The sequence below is a fragment of the Nicotiana sylvestris genome, unplaced genomic scaffold (assembly GCF_000393655.2).
Source record: "Nicotiana sylvestris unplaced genomic scaffold, ASM39365v2 Un00005, whole genome shotgun sequence".
NCBI lineage: Eukaryota > Viridiplantae > Streptophyta > Magnoliopsida > Solanales > Solanaceae > Nicotiana > Nicotiana sylvestris.
Window position 1 is genome coordinate 253,149 of NW_027184341.1, and position 17,807 is coordinate 270,955.

Sequence of the window (17,807 nt, forward strand, 5' to 3'; positions counted from 1 at the left end):
GGCCAAATCTTGCTAATATGACTCAGGCTATTGTGAAGCCTGATATCACTGGTCACTTTGAGCTTAAATAGTACATGGTACAGTTGATTCAGTCCAATGGGCAATATCTAGGTCTATCTCATGAAGACCCGTAAAGGCACATTCAAAATTTTTCGGAAATTACGGATACTTACAACTATCCAAATGTTTCCAAGGACTATGTCAGGATGACCTTGTTTCCTTTTTAATTGTTGGGGGAAGCTAAACAATGGTTGCAGAATGAGCCTGCTAATTCAATCTATACTTGGGATGATTTAGCAAAGAAATTCTTAATCAAGTTTTTCCCCACTAAAAAGACAAAGTCTTTGCGGAGCCAGATTCTTGGGTTTCAACAACGGGATAGTGAGACTCTTTGCCAAGCTTTGGAAAGATACAAGAAACTACTCCGAGACTATCCACATCATTGTCAAACTGATGAGGTATTGGTCCATACCTTTGTTGATGGATTAGATGAGACTTCAAAGATGAATCTTGATTCAGCTTATGGAGATAGTTGCATGGCAAGACCATATAGTGAAATACAACTTCTGCTAAACAACTTCACTGCTAATGTCATAATTGGCAAGGTGAGGGAGAACCAAGGAGAGCAATGAAACAGAAAGCAGCATGGGTACTTGAACTTGATGATTTTTCAGCCATGAGAGCAGATATAGCAAAATTGACAAATCAAATGAATAGAATGACAATGAACCAGACACAAAAAATGCAAAATGTTCAATAAATGTCTATTTGTTATGAAATGTGTGGTGACAATCACACAAGTGACATGTTCCCAATGAATCCTGAATCTATTTATTATGTGGGACAACAAAGAGAGGTCCAGTGAATCAACAGGCACAATATGGGAACACTTACAACACAAACTAGAGGAATCATCCTAATTTCTCTTGGGGTGAAAATCAATCAAATCAGAATCAATATAGACCACAAGAAAATTTTAATCAACCTCAAAGGCCACCCCAGCAGGTAGAAGAAAGTACAAATGATTTGTTGAAGAAATTGTTGCATGACAATCAACAACTCCGAACTGATTTCAGAAATCTTGAAAGACAAATGGGACAGTTAGCTACAAATCAAAATACTAGACCTGCAGGTGCTCTTCCAAGTGATAGAGAGAAAAATCCGCAAGTTAGTGCAATTACACTTAGAACTGGAAGGGAATTAGAAGAAGTTCCAAAGAAGAGAAAAGACAAGCCTATACCTGAGGGTGAATTGATTCCCAAAGCAACACAGGAAGCAAACAAAGATGATACAGTTTTAGCGCCTGTGAATGTTCCAAGGCCACCACCACCTTTTCCACAAAGATTGTAGAAAAAGAATGGTGATCGCATGTTCAACAAATTTCTCTCTATATTGAGTCAGATTCAATTGGTAGATGCGATTCTTGATATTACAAAGTATGCCAAGTACATAAAAGATACTGTGGCTAACAAGAGGAGATTGACTGAATTCGAAACAGTTGCACTTACTGAGGAGTGCACTTCAAGGGTCCAAAATAAGCTTCCTCAAAAGCTTAAGGATCTTGGAAGCTTTACTATCCCTGTGAGAATAGGCAATGTTGATGTAGGCCATGCACTTTGTGATTTGGGAGCAAGCATAAATTTGATGTCATTGTCTTTGTACAAAAAATTGGGTTTGGGAGCTCCAAAACCCACCACTGTGATGTTGCAATTAACAGACAGGTCCATAGCTTATCCGGAAGGGGTGATTGAAGATGTGCTGCTAAAAATTGGGAAATTTATTTTCCCGGCTGATTTCATCATCTTGGATTTTGAAGCAGATGAAAAAGTTCTTATTATACTTGGAAGGCCTCTCTTGGCTACAGGTGATGCTATAATTAAAGTAAGATAAGAAAAAATGATCATGAGAGTTAACAACGGGGAAGCTGGTTTTAATGTATACAAAGCAATTAAACTTCCTCTCCATTATGAAGAATTGTCTATGATATCTGTCATTGAGATGGATGATCAACTTATTGCCCCAAGTGTATATTGAAGGATTCCTTAGAGAAAGCAATTGTGTTGTTTGAGAGTTTAGACATTAATGATGAAGTTGAAGAGATGAAGCATATTTTGAATGCATCATGTGAATATATGAAAGGTTCACATCCCTTTGAACCTTTGAACATGCCAAATGGTCCTCCTCCGAAGCCATCAATTGAAGAAGCTCCAAAATTAGAACTAAATCCTTTACCTTCTCACCTTCATTATACTTATTTGGGTAGTTCTGATACGTTACCTGTTATTATTTCTTCTGACTTGTCTGAATTGCAGGAGGAAAAATTGTTGAGAGTACTACGTAAGCTTAAAAGAGTAATTGGGTGGACAATGTCTAACATAAGAGGTACTAGTACAGCTTTCTGCATGCATAAAATTCTCATGGAGGAAGGACACAAGCCGAGAATAGAACAACAACGCTGCCTAAATCCCAACATGAAAGAGGTGGTAAGAAAAGAAGTAATTAAATGGCTTGATGCAGGTATTGTATTTCCAATCTTTGATAGCAAATGGGTAAGTCCAGTCCAATGTGTTCCAAAGAAAGGAGGAATGACTGTAGTGACAAATGAAAATAATGATCTGATTCCCATTAGAACTGTTACTGGGTGGAGGATTTGTATAGATTATTGAAATTTGAATAATGCCACCCGAAAAGATCATTTTCCTCTTCCCTTTATTAACCAAATGCTTGATAGATTAGCTGGTTAAGAATACCACTATTTTTTAGATGGCTACTCAGGATATAATCAGATTGTTATAGCCCTAGAGGACCAAGAGAAGACCACATTTACATGTCCCTACGGGACATATGCATTTAAAAGAATGCCATTTGGTCTTTGCAATGCACCTGTGACTTTTCAAAGGTGTATGATAACTATTTTTACCGATATGGTTGAAAGATTTTTGGAAGAATTTATGGATGATTTTTCTGTATTTGGATGTTCTTTTGATGAATGTTTAATGAATCTTGACAAGGTCCTTGCTAAGTGTGAAGAAACAAATTTGGTACTGAATTGGGAAAAATATCATTTCATGGTACGAGAAGGTATAGTCCTAGGGCATAAAGTGTCCAAGAATGGATTGCAGGTAGATAAAGCAAAGGTGGAAGAAATTGAAAAATTACCTCCACCGACATCAGTTAAAGGTATTCACAATTTCTTGGGCCATGCAGGTTTTTATCGTCGTTTCATTAAAGATTTTCAAAAATTTCATCTCCTTTGTGCAGGCTTCTTGAGAAAGATACATCTTTGAAGTTTGATGACGCTTGTCTGAAAGAATTTGATGATCTAAAAAGAAGATTAGCTACTGCACCAATTATTATTGCTCTAGATTGGAAACTTCCATTTGAGTTGATGTGTGACGCAAGTGACATAGCCATTGGAGCTGTTTTGGGGTAGCGGAAGGAGAAAATCTTTTACTCCATTCATTATGCGAGCAGAACTCTTATTCTAGCACAAATGAATTGCACAGTTACTGAAAAATAGTTGCCCGTAGTAGTATGGGCATTTAATAAGTTCAGGTCCTATCTAGTGGGAACCGAAGTCATAGTTTACACAGATCACTCAGCTATCAGGTATTTATTTGCAAAGAAAGATGCCAAGCCAAGGTTAATTCGATGGGTTCTTCTTTTGCAGGAATTTGATTTAGAGATTTAAGATCGAGAAGGGACATAGAATCAAGTGGTAGATCACTTATCCAGGTTGGAAAATCGAGGCCATGTCACTGAAGGAGAGTCAATCAAAGAAACATTTACTGACGAACATTTGCTAGCCATCACTTCGGATGAAACCTCGTGGTATGCTGATTATGTGAATTTCAATACAAGTGGGGTGACTCCACCAGAATTCACAAATGATCATAGAAGAAGATTTTTACATGACGTGAGATTCTACATGTGGGACGAGCCTTTTCTATACAAGCAATGTGCATATCAATTGGTAAGAAGATGTTTCCCTGAGGAGGAGATGAATGCAATATTGCATGATTATTATGCTTCTCTTTATGGAGGTCATCATGGTGGAGACAAAACTGCACAAAAGGTTTTACAATCAGGTTTTTACTGGCCTAAATTGTTTAAAGACGCACATGCTTTTATTAAAAATTGTGACAAGTGTCAAAGAACAGGTACAATCACGAAGAGGAACGAGATGCCTTTGTAAAATATTTTGGCAGTAGAACTCTTTGATGTCTGGGGAATTGATTTCATGGGACCATTTCCATATTCTAATGGTCACAGATACATTTTGGTTGCAGTCGATTGTGTGTCTAAGTGGGTTGAGGCCATTGTTCTTCCTACTAATGATGCAAAGGTAGTGGTAAGCTTCGTAAAGAAGCACATTTTAACACGCTTTGGAACTCCAAGGGTGTTGATAAGTGATGGCGGAACACACTTTGTAACAAATTGTTAGAAAAATGTTCTAGCAAAATATGGGGTAAGACACAAAGTTGCCACTGCATACCACCCTCAAACGAGTGGTCAAGTTGAAGTGTCAAATAGAGAAGTAAAATAGATTTTGGAGAAAACAGTGAGTGCAAATAGGAAAAATTGGTCTGGTAAGTTAGAAGATGCATTGTGGGCATACCGAACTGCATACAAGACTCCAATAGGTACTTTTCCATACAAGTTGATTTATGAAAAGGCATGTCATTTACCCGTTGAGCTAGAACACAAGGCTTATTGGGCAATCAAAAAGCTAAATATTGATATGGACTTAGCCGGTGAAAAAATATTGCTACAACTCAATGAACTTGATGAGTTTCAGTTGTATGCTTATGAAAATGCCAAGTTATATAAAGAAAAGACCAAGAGGTGGCATGATAAGCACATCTAATATCATGAGTTTGTGCCGAGTCAAGAAGTTCTTTTGTTTAATTCAAGGTTAAATCATTTTCTTGGAATGTTTAAGTCCCGTTGGGCAGGCCCTTTCGTTATGGTAAGTGTGACTCCTCATGGAACAGTTGAATTACGAGATATAAATTCAAGTGGTACATTCTTGGTGAATGGGCAGCGAGTAAAATATTATTGGGGTGGTGATATTAAACGTCACAAGTGTGATGAAGTATTGAGTCATTGCGCGACGTTAAATTATGCATTTCTTGGGAGGCAACCCAAGTATTTTCTTTTGTTTTCGTATTTTGTTTCATTTTTTTTGTTCGATCTTTATTTCTTAGTTTTTTTTTCAATATTTTTCTAAGAGTTCCTTGAATTTTAATTTTTTAGGGCGTAGATTTTGTATGTATTTACAAAATCAAAAAAAAAACTCCAAGTATGGAAAAGTAGGGTGGATGCGTCACATCCCCCTAAGCATTAAAAACTCGTGGACAAACTACACAAGGCAGTGAAGTATGCCCATCGCGTCCCTAGCAGCATCTGATTAAAAATTAGGAAATCACTTTGGACGCATTACGTCCAAGCTCACACGCACAGGTAAGTATAATTCTTAACCCATAATATGATTAAACCTCCTAAAAATACATCTTCCTAGACCCTCCCTCTCATATTACCTGAACACATCGCACTGCCTCGTCCCAAACGCACCAGGTATTTATCTTCCTCCTTGGTCTTTTCTCTTTTCTTGTATCTCCTAACTCTCCCCTCGTCTCTCTCTAATTGTTCCTAACAGATTCCCCGCCCCAAAAATCCCCTAGGTTAGGTTTCATTGAGTTGAATATAACGCTTGTGATTAAAGAGGGAAATTGAGGAAAAATTTGGGACTTATGGGTATCGTTCTTGCTGTTTGTGATTGTTGCGAGATGATAAACTAGAATTTCTTTCATCTCATTAAATTTGGGAGGGAAATCAAAGTGCCCAATTGTTAGAACAAGCTAGCCAAAACTGTTGCATACCACATGTTCACCAAATTGCATGTGAGGTGAATTTAGGTGCTGGTGAAGTTTGAGTAACCGAGTGACACTAGTATATTCCAGTGAATAAGTGTGGGGTCATTTGTTTGATTATCTACAGCCCTGTCGGAGTATTTTTAAGCCTATGCTAAATTGTATAAAACACTAAACATCATGCGTATGCTCGATATCTTGAATTTAAAGTGTTACTCAATTTAAACTATTGATATGCCATGAGCCTAAGTGTGGGGTCTAGTGAGCTGCGATGTGTAATTGAACATGGTTAGTAAGCGCCACTCTGATGAACCTCCTGTCGTGCATAATGCTATCTATAAAGTGCAATGCTCATTTGTGAATTTCAAGGGAAGTATCAGTTAATTGCTCCATAATGAATTTCATGGGTTGTATTCATGAAGAACCGAATCGCATGACATAAAATTGATTCGAAGTGCACACTGTTGCACAATTGTTATATATCTGAAATGACACTATTTCTGTACACTAATTTGTGATTTCTATGTATCCCAGGTACTTAGGCTCACAAAATGGCGGCAACAAGCAAAATATCCAAACAACAAGAGGGAGACAATAATAAACAACCTCCTAAAAAGCCTACTGGTAATGCAACATGTAATCCAAAGCCACCAAACAAAATGAAGTGAACTGAGAAAGCTAAGGAATTGTTGACTAGGCAGTAGTTGATGAATCTGAGCAAGAGGAGGAGGAACCATTGGTAAGAAGGACGGTGAAGAGGGGTACTTCAACAACATCATCAAATCTGCCAAGCAAGGGGATAGAAATTAGAGAACCTGTGCCATACCAAAGCCAACCTTCTAAGCAAAGAGACCCGAGAGATAAAGGGAAGCAGAAAACTATGGCAGAATTTGAGTCTGAGTCCGATTCAGATGATGAGTTCCCACATGTTGACATGAGTGATGAAGATGAGGGCAAAACAATAGACCGAGCTGCCTGAGAAGATAATTTTGTTAGTGAAAAGGCGTTTCGAGCTTATGAAAAGATCCTGGGTTCAAAGAAGTATATTCTAGAAAAGCCAATCAACATTGGAACACTTAAGAAAAAGTATCCAGATTCCTAAAATACATTCAAGAAGTGCAACAATGGGGGCCTATCTTGAAGGGCCACGATAAGGTCAACCTCACTTTCGTTAGAGAGCTTTACACCAATTGGCGTCATTCACGGGGCAGTATTGTGAGAGTAAGAGGCGTGGACATTAATGTCTTAGCTGAAGCTCTTAACAATTTCTTAGGGGTACCATACACACCAACGGATAGGTTTGACTCTATGTGCAAAACATCTAATTATGCACACATTAAGTCTGTTTTGTGCCCTACCAGGAAAGATGTAGATTGGAAGCATGGGAGTGTGGAGTACCATTCTTTGGCCAAAACATTCATGAGCACATTCGTACGAGTAGTTCTAAACTTCCTATGCAATTGCTTGATTCCATGCCAACACAAAAGTGATGTCCCTCAACACCGAGAACTAGTGTTGTGTGCTTTATTGGAAGGGATACCGCTCAACCTGGGGGTCATCATGCACGACCAGATGCAACGCACTAGTATTAACTACAAGTGGAGCTTGTTCTTTGCAAACACCCTATCGGCTTACTTTACGGAGATGGGAGTAAAATAGGACAAGAAGAATGATGACATTGAAGCTAAAGCTCAAGTGCCATATGAAGTTACTCAGGTACTAGAGCCGAACAAAGGAAGGTCCTCTAAGCTCACCATTCAGTTGTTATTTGAGCAACTGCAAGCTGATATGCAAGAGAACAGGACTGAGTTGATAGCGACTCGGGCAGCGTTGAGTGATACTAGAGCTGAGTTGATTCAGACACGTGCGGATCTAAGCCGAGTCTAAGCTGAGCAGGCCACGGTGATGAGGGAGGTATCATTAATCCTCTACGATTTGGTTGAACGGATAGATATAGACATCGCACAGCTGCTTGCATCATCCACTGCAGGACTGTCTACCTCAACCCCTTCTATAGTCCCTGAAGCTCCATTTTTCATGCCTACTGATACCGCCGTGTTGCATACTACAGACTCAGTTTCCCTTGGCGATGATAGGACTGTGACCGAGCTCCCTATTCAGGAGGATGCTATTGCTAGTCCTGAGGAGGCCATGCTAGATATTATGGATGCTTCGAGTACCCACTCAGATGTTGATGCTACCTCCGTCCCGGCTACCCATACCACTACTGTTGCTGATGCCCTCCCGCCAAATGTGGAGGAGCCTTCCACCTTGACTTGAGGGAGTTTCTCCTCACCCTACTCTACTTTATTTATGCATTAGGGACAATACATGGTTCTAAGTGTGGGATTATTTATATTTTTGTGTGGATGAATGTACGTAACAGTTACAATTTCTTTTTGTTGCTTTTGACATTGAATTAAGCTATATGTATTAACTCTTAGACTCTTGTTGTGTTTAGTTGTAGTAAGTAGTCGTATAATGTTTAAAAAAATTTGAGTTGTGTGTGGAAGAGAAATAGAGGACTTTTCCCGATGACAGACTACTTGGACAGTTCTCTCAAGGGATTAAGGTCCTCAAAAAAGCACAAAAAGATTTTCTTAGCTTTGAGTAGTTAGTAAATTCAATCTATTAGGCAATAATTCCCCTTGGTTTTTCTTTGGCCATCGGTTCTTTTCCAAGGGATAAATTTTTGAACAGGGTATTAGTTTTTATTTTTAGAGTAGTGTAGCATGTAAAGACTCTGACTAAATTCAACATATTCTATGACTTGTTTGATATTAATAGAGTTGAACCTGATCATGTGGATTATAACATTCTCCATGTGTTATAAGGATTGTTTTTGCCTTTAAAAAGTTAAATAGCTTCTTTGTGACACTTAGGCTTATTGTCTTGACTCCTGTGTTAACTGCTGTGCTGTGTGCATTAAAAGAGTTAGAATTGGGGCTAACTTAGTACTTGATTTGATGGAAAGTTGAAATGTAGTCATCCTAGGTGAATCATGTGCCAATGTGTGGTGAGAATTTTCTATAAGTCTCGTGTTGCACATTTGTGTCTAGAACTTGCCCGGTATGTGAGTTGAAGCGAAATCTTAGGTTCAGCTCGGTTTAAAATATGATTTTAGGCCTTCTTTGATCCTTTGAACTGTAATGCTACCACAAATCAAATCTATCCCTAGTTAACCCTTTTGAGCCTATATACATTTATTTGGCACTCATCTTACAAGCCTATACCTTTTTTGTTTCTAATTAACATTATTTTGTTCCTTTACCTCTTAAGGCACTTTAATTGCAAAATGAGCACAAAAGGAAGTAAGAAGGGACTGAGTGTGGGGTGACTTTTGAGTGGAACCAATGAAAGAAAGAAGGGTGCACTTATTTTGTAAAATAATACACCACTAGCGAAATTTGAAAAAAAAAATATTTGTCATATTCTTGCTAGTGGGGTATACATTAAGGTAGTACTTAAAGAAGAAGGGAACATTGATGGGAGTGATTTTTGTTGAAAAATGAAAGATGGGATTGAAGCATTCTCGCTCAATATTAAGTATGTGATGTGTTAAAGTGCTTAGGAGGATGAACTACTGTTCCTAAATATATCCTACCCGTCCCTTAGCCCACATTATAACCATAAAAAGTCCTAATTTATTTGAGATCGAGCAAGCCTACATTAGTAGAGATTTATATTAAGGGCAAGCATATGGTACCTTTTGTGCGCATGTGAACTTCATTGAGAGAGTGAGAGAATTCTTCCACTGTTTTAAAGTCCTTAAATTACGTTCAAATTTTATTTGAGTGTGCGGACTATATTTCTCGCTTTTATGGTGAGGGCACATGTTTCATGATGGATAGACGACTTTATTAAACTTTTTAGTCAGAGTGAGTAAGTTGGCCCGAAAAGTAGTTATCCAAGAGTCAGTTTCTGAGGTTGAGATGTCCTGAATTGTGTTATTTGATTGGTTTGAATTGTTTAATAATGTTCTTGATGTATTATTAACATGGAGAAGGAAGTCTGAGAATGCATATGCAAGGGGCTAATTGTTGGTATCAACCAAAGTCATGGGTGCTTAAGCTTAATTGAAATGTGTGGCTTGGTAGCAATAAGCTTAATTTTGTTCAATTGGTTGTGGGTTGATTTTACTTTGCTCGAGGAAGAACAAAGGTTTAAGTGTGGGGTGGTGATGTTGGGCATATTTCTATATGTTTTGATGTTACTTTACCCATGTTTTAACCGCTTTTTGTTGTTATATAGTGTTGAAAATGCCCAACATGGTTTAATTAGTGATTTTATGACTAATGGAGTTGTGTGTGATGATTTAAGGTGTGTGGAGTGCAAAAATATGAAAAAAGGATGTTCCAACTAGAGGAAAAAAGTTTGGATGCATCGCATACAACGTTTGAATTTTTTTTTGGTTCACCCCTTAGCAGTGAAGTCAGCCCATAACATCCACCTTAGCATCTACACTTGGGCAAAGCTGAGATGGAGGAACAAAGGGTGGATGCGAGACATCCACCTTAGCATACGAAGCTGAGAAGCGGAGGACGAAATGGATGCGAAGCATCCACCCCAGCATCAATCCTTGAAGCAGATTCAGACTAGAATAAGGAGAACTTTGGCCCACAATTTTTATACGCAATATATAAGCCAAAAAAAACTTTTTTAGGTCAGATAACAAATTGGGGAGAGGAGAAAAAGGGTAGATATTATTTTAGAGAGAGAAGAAGAGGAGATTCATCTTTAAGTATCAAAAATCAAGAGGAACAACACTTTGGAGCAAGGATTAAAAGAGTTTTTCTAAACTTTCTTCTAGTATCTATTTATTTTATGTTTAGGACTTATATTGTTGTTGTTTGTATGAATATGAGTGGCTAAAAACCCAAATATTCTTGTGTTATGGGTGTTAGATGATTATGTTGTTTGAAGCTTAAAATGATGATCTTGAATTTATCGTTAAGGTTTGTTTATTTGATTCTGTTGTTAATTATTTTAATGTGTAGCTAACAGTGAAATACTATTTACGAATCTTGAGTTAAACTTGAAAAAGGAAATTCTTGATTGCATATAGAATCAAATAGAGCAAGATCTGGATCCTGGGCATCGGGTGAAAGATTCGCGATTAAGATAGAACTATACTTAATTGCCTTGTTTGGTTGAGAAATAGGATTTGTAAATGCATTTGAGTTAATATTAATACCATAGAAATATAGGTATTAATTTAACTTGAATAGGCACATAGGAAATAGACAGATTCTTATGGGTATTATTAACCCTATAATCAATAACCCAAATAATTCAATAAATCATTTTTAAGCTAAAAGCGTAGCATGATCTCTAGCAAGCCCATAACCCTGGAATATATTTCTTATTAATTATTAAAAGAAAATTTCATAAGTGGCGTAGTAACTGTACGTTGTATTATTGTTAGATTATTAGTTCAATTGTAAATCGGTTATTTATGTATTTTGTGATGAATTAGCTTGAATTAATAATTGTTTGAGTTTGCATCAGCCGATAAGTTAGTCACAAGTCCTCGTGGGAACGATACTCTACTTATTACTATATTACTTGAAGATCGCGTACACTTGTGTGAGTGTTTTGGTCTCAACACCTATGATTTAGTTGAGTGAATTTTCTTACAATAAGTGATGAAGGAGATTGGTTTTCCTGATAAATTCATAAAGTGGATCGTGGAATGTGTCAAATCAGTTAGCTACACAGTGCTAGTTAATGGAGAAACTACTAAACCTCTTGAAGTTGCTAAGGGTCTTAGACAAGGATACCCCATCTCACCTTTCCTGTTTGCTATAGTTATGGAGTACTTGAGCAGATCACTCAGTCAAATGGGAAAGGACAAGTTGTTCCAATATCATCCTAGATGCAAGAAATTGAGCATAACTCACCTGAGTTTTGCTGATGATCTTCTCCTTTTTTCCAAAGTTGATCTTCTTTATATAACCACCTTATACCAATACTTTACTCAGTTCTCTAAAGCATCTGGTTTACAAGCTAATATGGGTAAAAGTGCAGTATATTTTGGGGGCGTGAAACAAGATGTGAAACAACAAATTTTGAGTTATCTTGGATTTGTACAAGGGGAGTTGCTTTTAAATACTTAGGCATTCCTTTGTCCTCCAAGAAAATTTCATTGATCCAATGGCAACCCTTAATTGATAGAATCACGGGAAAGATATCTTCTTGGACTACAAAAAAGCTTTCTTATGTTGGTCGTATACAGTTAGTCAAATCTGTTATCTTTGGGATTCAAGCATATTAGGATTAGCTGTTTATTCTACCTTCCAAAGTGTTAAAGATGATATATGTTATGTGTAGAAGAGCTATGTGGCATAGGACAGAATATGTACTCCAAAGTCGATTGGAGGTATGAATATCATTAACTTGCTGATTTGGAACAAAGCTGCAATTGATAAGGTATGCTGGGATTTAGCTCATAAAGAAGACAGGTTGTGGATTAGGTGGATCAATGCCTACTACATCAAACATCAACAGATTCAGACTATGCCTATCCCAAAGCAAGCTAGTTGGATGGTTCGAAGAATAATTGCTGCCAGAGATGTCCTACAACAAACTTAATGCTCAAGAGGTAACAAAGAGACTATCAAACATATATATCTGCAACTACTGGGAGACTTACCAAGAATGAGTTGGAAGAGCTTAGTATTTCAGAATTCTGCTAGACCAAAGGCTATCTTCAGCCTATGGTTAATGTTACATGGAAGATTGCCTACCAGAGATAGAATAGCAAACTGGGGAGTGACCATTGATCAAAGTTGTGTCTTATGTCAGGGACAACTAGAAACAAGAGATCATTTGTTTATGCATTGTCCTTATACAACAGAGTTATGGAGTAAAATATGGAAATGAATTCAGGAGGATCAAGAAAGCTACAACAATTGGCAACATCATCTGTAATGGATCATCAAGAAAGCAAAAGGGAAATCCAAACAGGCCAGTATTTGCAGATTGGTATTCACAGAAACATCCTATGCAATATGGCTGGAAAGAAATAATCTTATCTTTGAAAAAAGATATCGTCAATGTGATAGTATAGTTCGAGAGATAAATCTAAAGCTAGAAGTCAATTACAGAATTAATTATTAGTATAGAGAGTAGCAGCTTGTATAGTCCTTTGAAGTAGATTAAGGATACTATGTTTTAGTTGAGATAATCAGCAGAGTTTGATGTTGATTATAGTTTTGTAATGATCTCACTTTAGTGATTAATATAAAAGAAATTAATTACCAAAAACAAAACTGTGAATGTTTAGACCCGTCTCAAATGATCAAATATTTAAGTATTTTAGTTCTCTAACACTAAAATTAGCTGTTTAACATTTTAACAGGCATATTAAACGCTATAGTGTGAGTTAAGCGTGCTATAGTGTAGCCATCGCACAATTGGAAATTTTTCTGTGCCAGTGCGTCTATCGCACGCCCCACACGGTTGGCCAACCACTTCCCATGATGGGCGGGCGATGAGGGCCAATAGTGCTGCCTTTCTGGCTAGCACCTTGGCCTCTTACTTCAGGGCCTAAATCTACTACACCGACTTCTCCAATTCACCAAATAAATCATGGGGCACGTTAGGAGCTTGCTATAACGAGCCCCTTAACTTCCCTAACTTTTAAAACCAAAAGTTATGGTATCAACCCAACTCATTTCTGACATCCAAATTATCATCCACAACCAGAATCAAGAGCTATACTCTGATACTCAATTTCCATCACATAAGATTGTTTGGATTGATTAATCCCAGCATAAAATTCCACATAAGCTAATTCAGTATTTGACTGACCACATTAGAGAAAATAACTCCCATAATTACTATGCAACATTTGTTTGGGCATATTAAGTAATGCCTGCACTAAATTATGTAGGAATCTATATATTATTTTATACGTGTATTAGGAATATGGAGATTAAACTATTTAAACGCAAAAATACCCCTTTAAAGTAAGTACTTCAGGTATAACAAGCTCCTCATCAATAGTGACTACATAAGAGTACGGTTCCTTTATTATTGATCCTCGCATAAATAATTACATGTATTATGTGAATTAACCAAATGATACTTAAATCACATGTATTAAATTTACTGGGATGTTGTTGTTGTATACTTAAATTTACAGAAACAATCTGAGCAAACATTACATTTAAAGTGACAGTATAATGCAATATGAGAAAACACAAAGTCCAATTAATTACAATGACTCAAGCAAGTAGTTACCGGTGTTCTTCATTAACTCAAAACTTATTTTTATACCAAAAAACACATTTGTCTTGAGAGCTTTCATCTTTCTCCACATACAGGCACTCCTTTAGATGCTTCCACATTGATATATAAAATGGGGTATCATCAAATTGGTAATATTCTCCTAGTAATGGCTTCACAGCTTTGGTTGCCTCCATTGCATGGTAATGTGGCATGGCTGAGAATAGATGATGCACAACATGAGTATCTGTTATGTTGTGAAAGATCTTATTTAGGATACCATAATCTCTGTCTATAGTAGCTAGAGCTCCTCTTAGCCAATCCCACTCGGATAAATCATAATTTGGCAATGAAGGGTGAGTATGGTGTAATAAAGTGATTAACACTATAAAGCCATTCACAATTAGGAGGGGTACCCCATAGATGCAGACGAGCCAAGCTAGCCCTTGTGCCAAAGTAACGCGACACAAGACATAACTAGTTGCAATCAAACCTGCATCTGAGATGTAGATTTGTAGTCTCTCACGATCATTAAATATCGGGCTATATGGATCATAGTGACATGCAAAGCGATCATAAGGTCGACTAGAGATATTGAAGACAAAGTACAAAGGCAAACCAAGAGTGAGGGTGAATGCAAGTATGAGTAATCGTCCTAGTGGATTGTTCGCGTATTTTGTGTACCATCTTAGCTCGGGTTTAAGCTTGGGTACATGGTTTTCGTCACGCTCAAGGGAATTAGTGTTGGAGTGATGACGGCGATGACTATATTTCCATGAGAAGTATGGCACTAGAAGTGCAGAATGGAGGATAAAACCAGCAGTGTCATACCCACTGGTAATCACTATAGGCATGGTGGCCACATTCATGGGCAATCACCAATATTCCAGTGCAAATACAACCTTGAACGATCCAGTAAAACGGCCATGCTATGTAACTACACGGGGATGGAAGGAGATGGAAGTAAGTGGCGGCGATGTAGTAAAAGATGGAGACAAGTATGAGATCTTGAACAAGATAAGAAAACGAACGAATAAGAGATCGATGAAAGCAGTGAGGAGGAATGGCCTTCTTGATGTCACCAATTGTAAAAGAGGGCTTTGAAAATGGCACTCTTTGGAGAGGATTTTTCTTTTATTCAGTTTTAGTTGGAGCAGACATATTGCCACCAACTCCCATTTTTGTTCTAATACTGCCTTTTTGCCTTACTTGAAAGCTGGAGATTTCCCTATCCACTTCCTCTCTTCTTTATGGAAAGAGAGTTATTCAACAAGTAAAGATATAGATCTTGACATAATTAATATTGTAGTAGTTGTTTTTTAATCAAAAACCACCATGGTGGTGGGGGATTAGGCCACGACCCCTACTAGTTTATTAATACCACAAAAAATAGTACATGTAGGAGGATGTAAACCTTGGCCTACAAAGTGATCTGGCTAGAGGACTTCTCCTCCTTTAAGAAAAAATACATCACTTACTAACTACTCATTCTGGCTTGTCTAACTCTGAAGTTAGTCAGTAGATGATAAAAATATAGATAAATCATTAGTACTATACTGGAAAATGTCTGGAATAGAATTAGCACCAGGAAGTAAAATATTCACAGCAAGATGTAAAAATCTATATGTCTTAACAACAAAACATAAGATAACAGCTAAAAATAAAATAAATAAAATAAAAATAGAAAATCCATTCGAAAGAATAGTATCAGTTATAGACAACAATGATTACAGTTATACAGAAATAGACATGGATGAAGATTTAGAAATAGTAAAAGAAAGATTAAGCACATCAAAACGAATAAATAATGAAATGCCAGAAACATCATCAAGAAGTACATCAAGAAGTACATCAAAAAGAATAAATTATACCACTCCACAAAAATTAATAGAACAAAAAATAGAAGAAATAAACCCACATCATTATTATATAACAGGAATAATGGACCAAAGAAAATATTTAATACTAATAAATACAGGGCAGGAAGAGAATTATGTTATAAGAGAACTAATACCAGAACAAGAGATAGTAACAATAGAACAACAAAATTCAGAACTACCAAAAGCGTTAAGAAAAAACGAAGAAACAACTGAAAAGGAATTAATTATTGGAGGAATACCAATATTAATAAATTTTAAAATATATCAAGGAGATAAAAATATTACACTAGGGATAAAATGGTTAGAAAAAGTCAAACCATATAAATTAGAAGATAGGCAATTAACAATAAGTTATGAAAATAAGAAAATAATAATAAAAAGAACTTTGATATAATGCCAAAGATATACATACTTTCCAAAATAATAGTAGAAGGATATTATAATAGATATTATACACCTATGGTGGATACAGGAGCAGAAGCTAATATGTGTAGACATAATTGTTTACCAGAAAGTAAATGGGAAAAGCTAAAAACCCCCATAGTAGTAACAGGATTTAATAATGAAGGAAGTATGATAACATATAAAGCAAGAAATATAAAAATACAAATATGGGATAAAATATTAACCATAGAAGAAATATATAGTTACGAATTCACAAATAAAGATATATTATTAGGAATGCCATTTTTAGATAAATTATACCCACATATTATAACAAAAACACATTGGTGGTTTACTACCCCGTGTAAACAAAAATTAGGAGCAAAAAGAGTAAATAATAAAGTAAGAAAAACAACACCCTGGATTAAAGGAAGTGAAAAGATTACCCAAAAATTAGAAAATGTAATACAAAGTAACCATAATATAGAGATAATCATTTTCTCCATAAATAAGATAAAACCACTACAAGATAAACTAGAATTACTATATAATGATAATCCACTCCAAGGATGGGAAAAACATCAAACAAAAATAAAGATTGAACTAATAGATGAAAATAGCATAATAACACAAAAACCTTTAAAATACAATTTTAATGATTTAACAGAATTTAAAATGCATATAAAAGAATTATTAGATAATAACTACATACAAGAAAGTAATAGTAAACATACTAGCCCAGCATTTATAGTAAATAAGCATAGTGAACAAAAAAGAGGAAAAAGCCGTATGGTTATAGATTATAGAAACTTAAATGCAAAAACAAAAACATATAATTATCCGATACCAAATAAAATACTAAAAATTAGACAAATACAAGGATATAACTATTTTAGTAAATTTGACTGTAAATCAGGATTTTACCATTTAAAACTAGAAGATGAATCTAAAAAGTTAACAGCATTCACAGTACCACAAGGATTTTACGAATGGAACGTATTACCTTTTGGATATAAAAATGCACCAGGTAGGTATCAACATTTTATGGATAATTACTTCAACCAATTAGAAAATTGTATAATATATATAGATGATATATTGCTATATTCTAGAACAGAGAACGAACATATAAAACTACTAGAAAAATTCATACACATTGTAGAAATATCAGGAATAAGTTTAAGTAAAAAGAAAGCAGAAGTAATGAAAAATCAAATAGAATTTTTAGGTATACAAATAGATAAAAACGGAATAAAAATGCAAACCCATGTAGTACAAAAAATAATTAACTTGAATGAAACACTTGATACAAAAAAGAAGTTACAATCATTTTTAGGATTGGTTAACCAAGTAAGAGAATATATTCCTAAATTAGCAGAAAACTTAAAACCATTACAGAAAAAATTAAAAAAGGACATAGAATATCATTTTGACGAAAAAG

At 36.0% G+C, this 17,807-nt stretch overlaps 1 protein-coding gene and 1 pseudogene across 1 annotated transcript; one reads left to right on the forward strand and one right to left on the reverse strand.

Annotated features, from left to right (window-relative positions):
- Window positions 1-1,092: 1,092 nt before the first annotated feature.
- On the forward strand, window positions 1,093-6,852 carry LOC138884608 (uncharacterized). The gene is made up of 9 exons (XM_070165636.1): window positions 1,093-1,305; window positions 1,402-1,527; window positions 2,037-2,517; window positions 2,764-2,899; window positions 3,262-3,429; window positions 3,736-4,160; window positions 4,290-4,351; window positions 6,408-6,497; window positions 6,571-6,852. The coding sequence occupies exons 1-9, from the start codon at window positions 1,093-1,095 to the stop codon at window positions 6,850-6,852; spliced, it is 1,983 nt and encodes a 660-aa protein (XP_070021737.1).
- A 7,076-nt stretch (window positions 6,853-13,928) lies between these two features.
- Window positions 13,929-15,281, reverse strand: LOC104241493 (delta(12)-fatty-acid desaturase FAD2-like; annotated as a pseudogene).
- Between the last annotated feature and the right edge of the window lie 2,526 nt (window positions 15,282-17,807).

Bases quoted from the DNA above. Each gene is read 5' to 3' on its own strand.
- LOC138884608 (XM_070165636.1), top strand. From the start codon at position 1,093: ATGGGACAGTTAGCTACAAATCAAAATACTAGACCTGCAGGTGCTCTT. The intron at 1,306-1,401 runs GTGAATGTTCCA...ATATTGAGTCAG, and splicing joins ATGATACAGTTTTAGCGCCT to ATTCAATTGGTAGATGCGAT. The intron at 1,528-2,036 runs GTCCAAAATAAG...TGTATATTGAAG, and splicing joins CTGAGGAGTGCACTTCAAGG to GATTCCTTAGAGAAAGCAAT.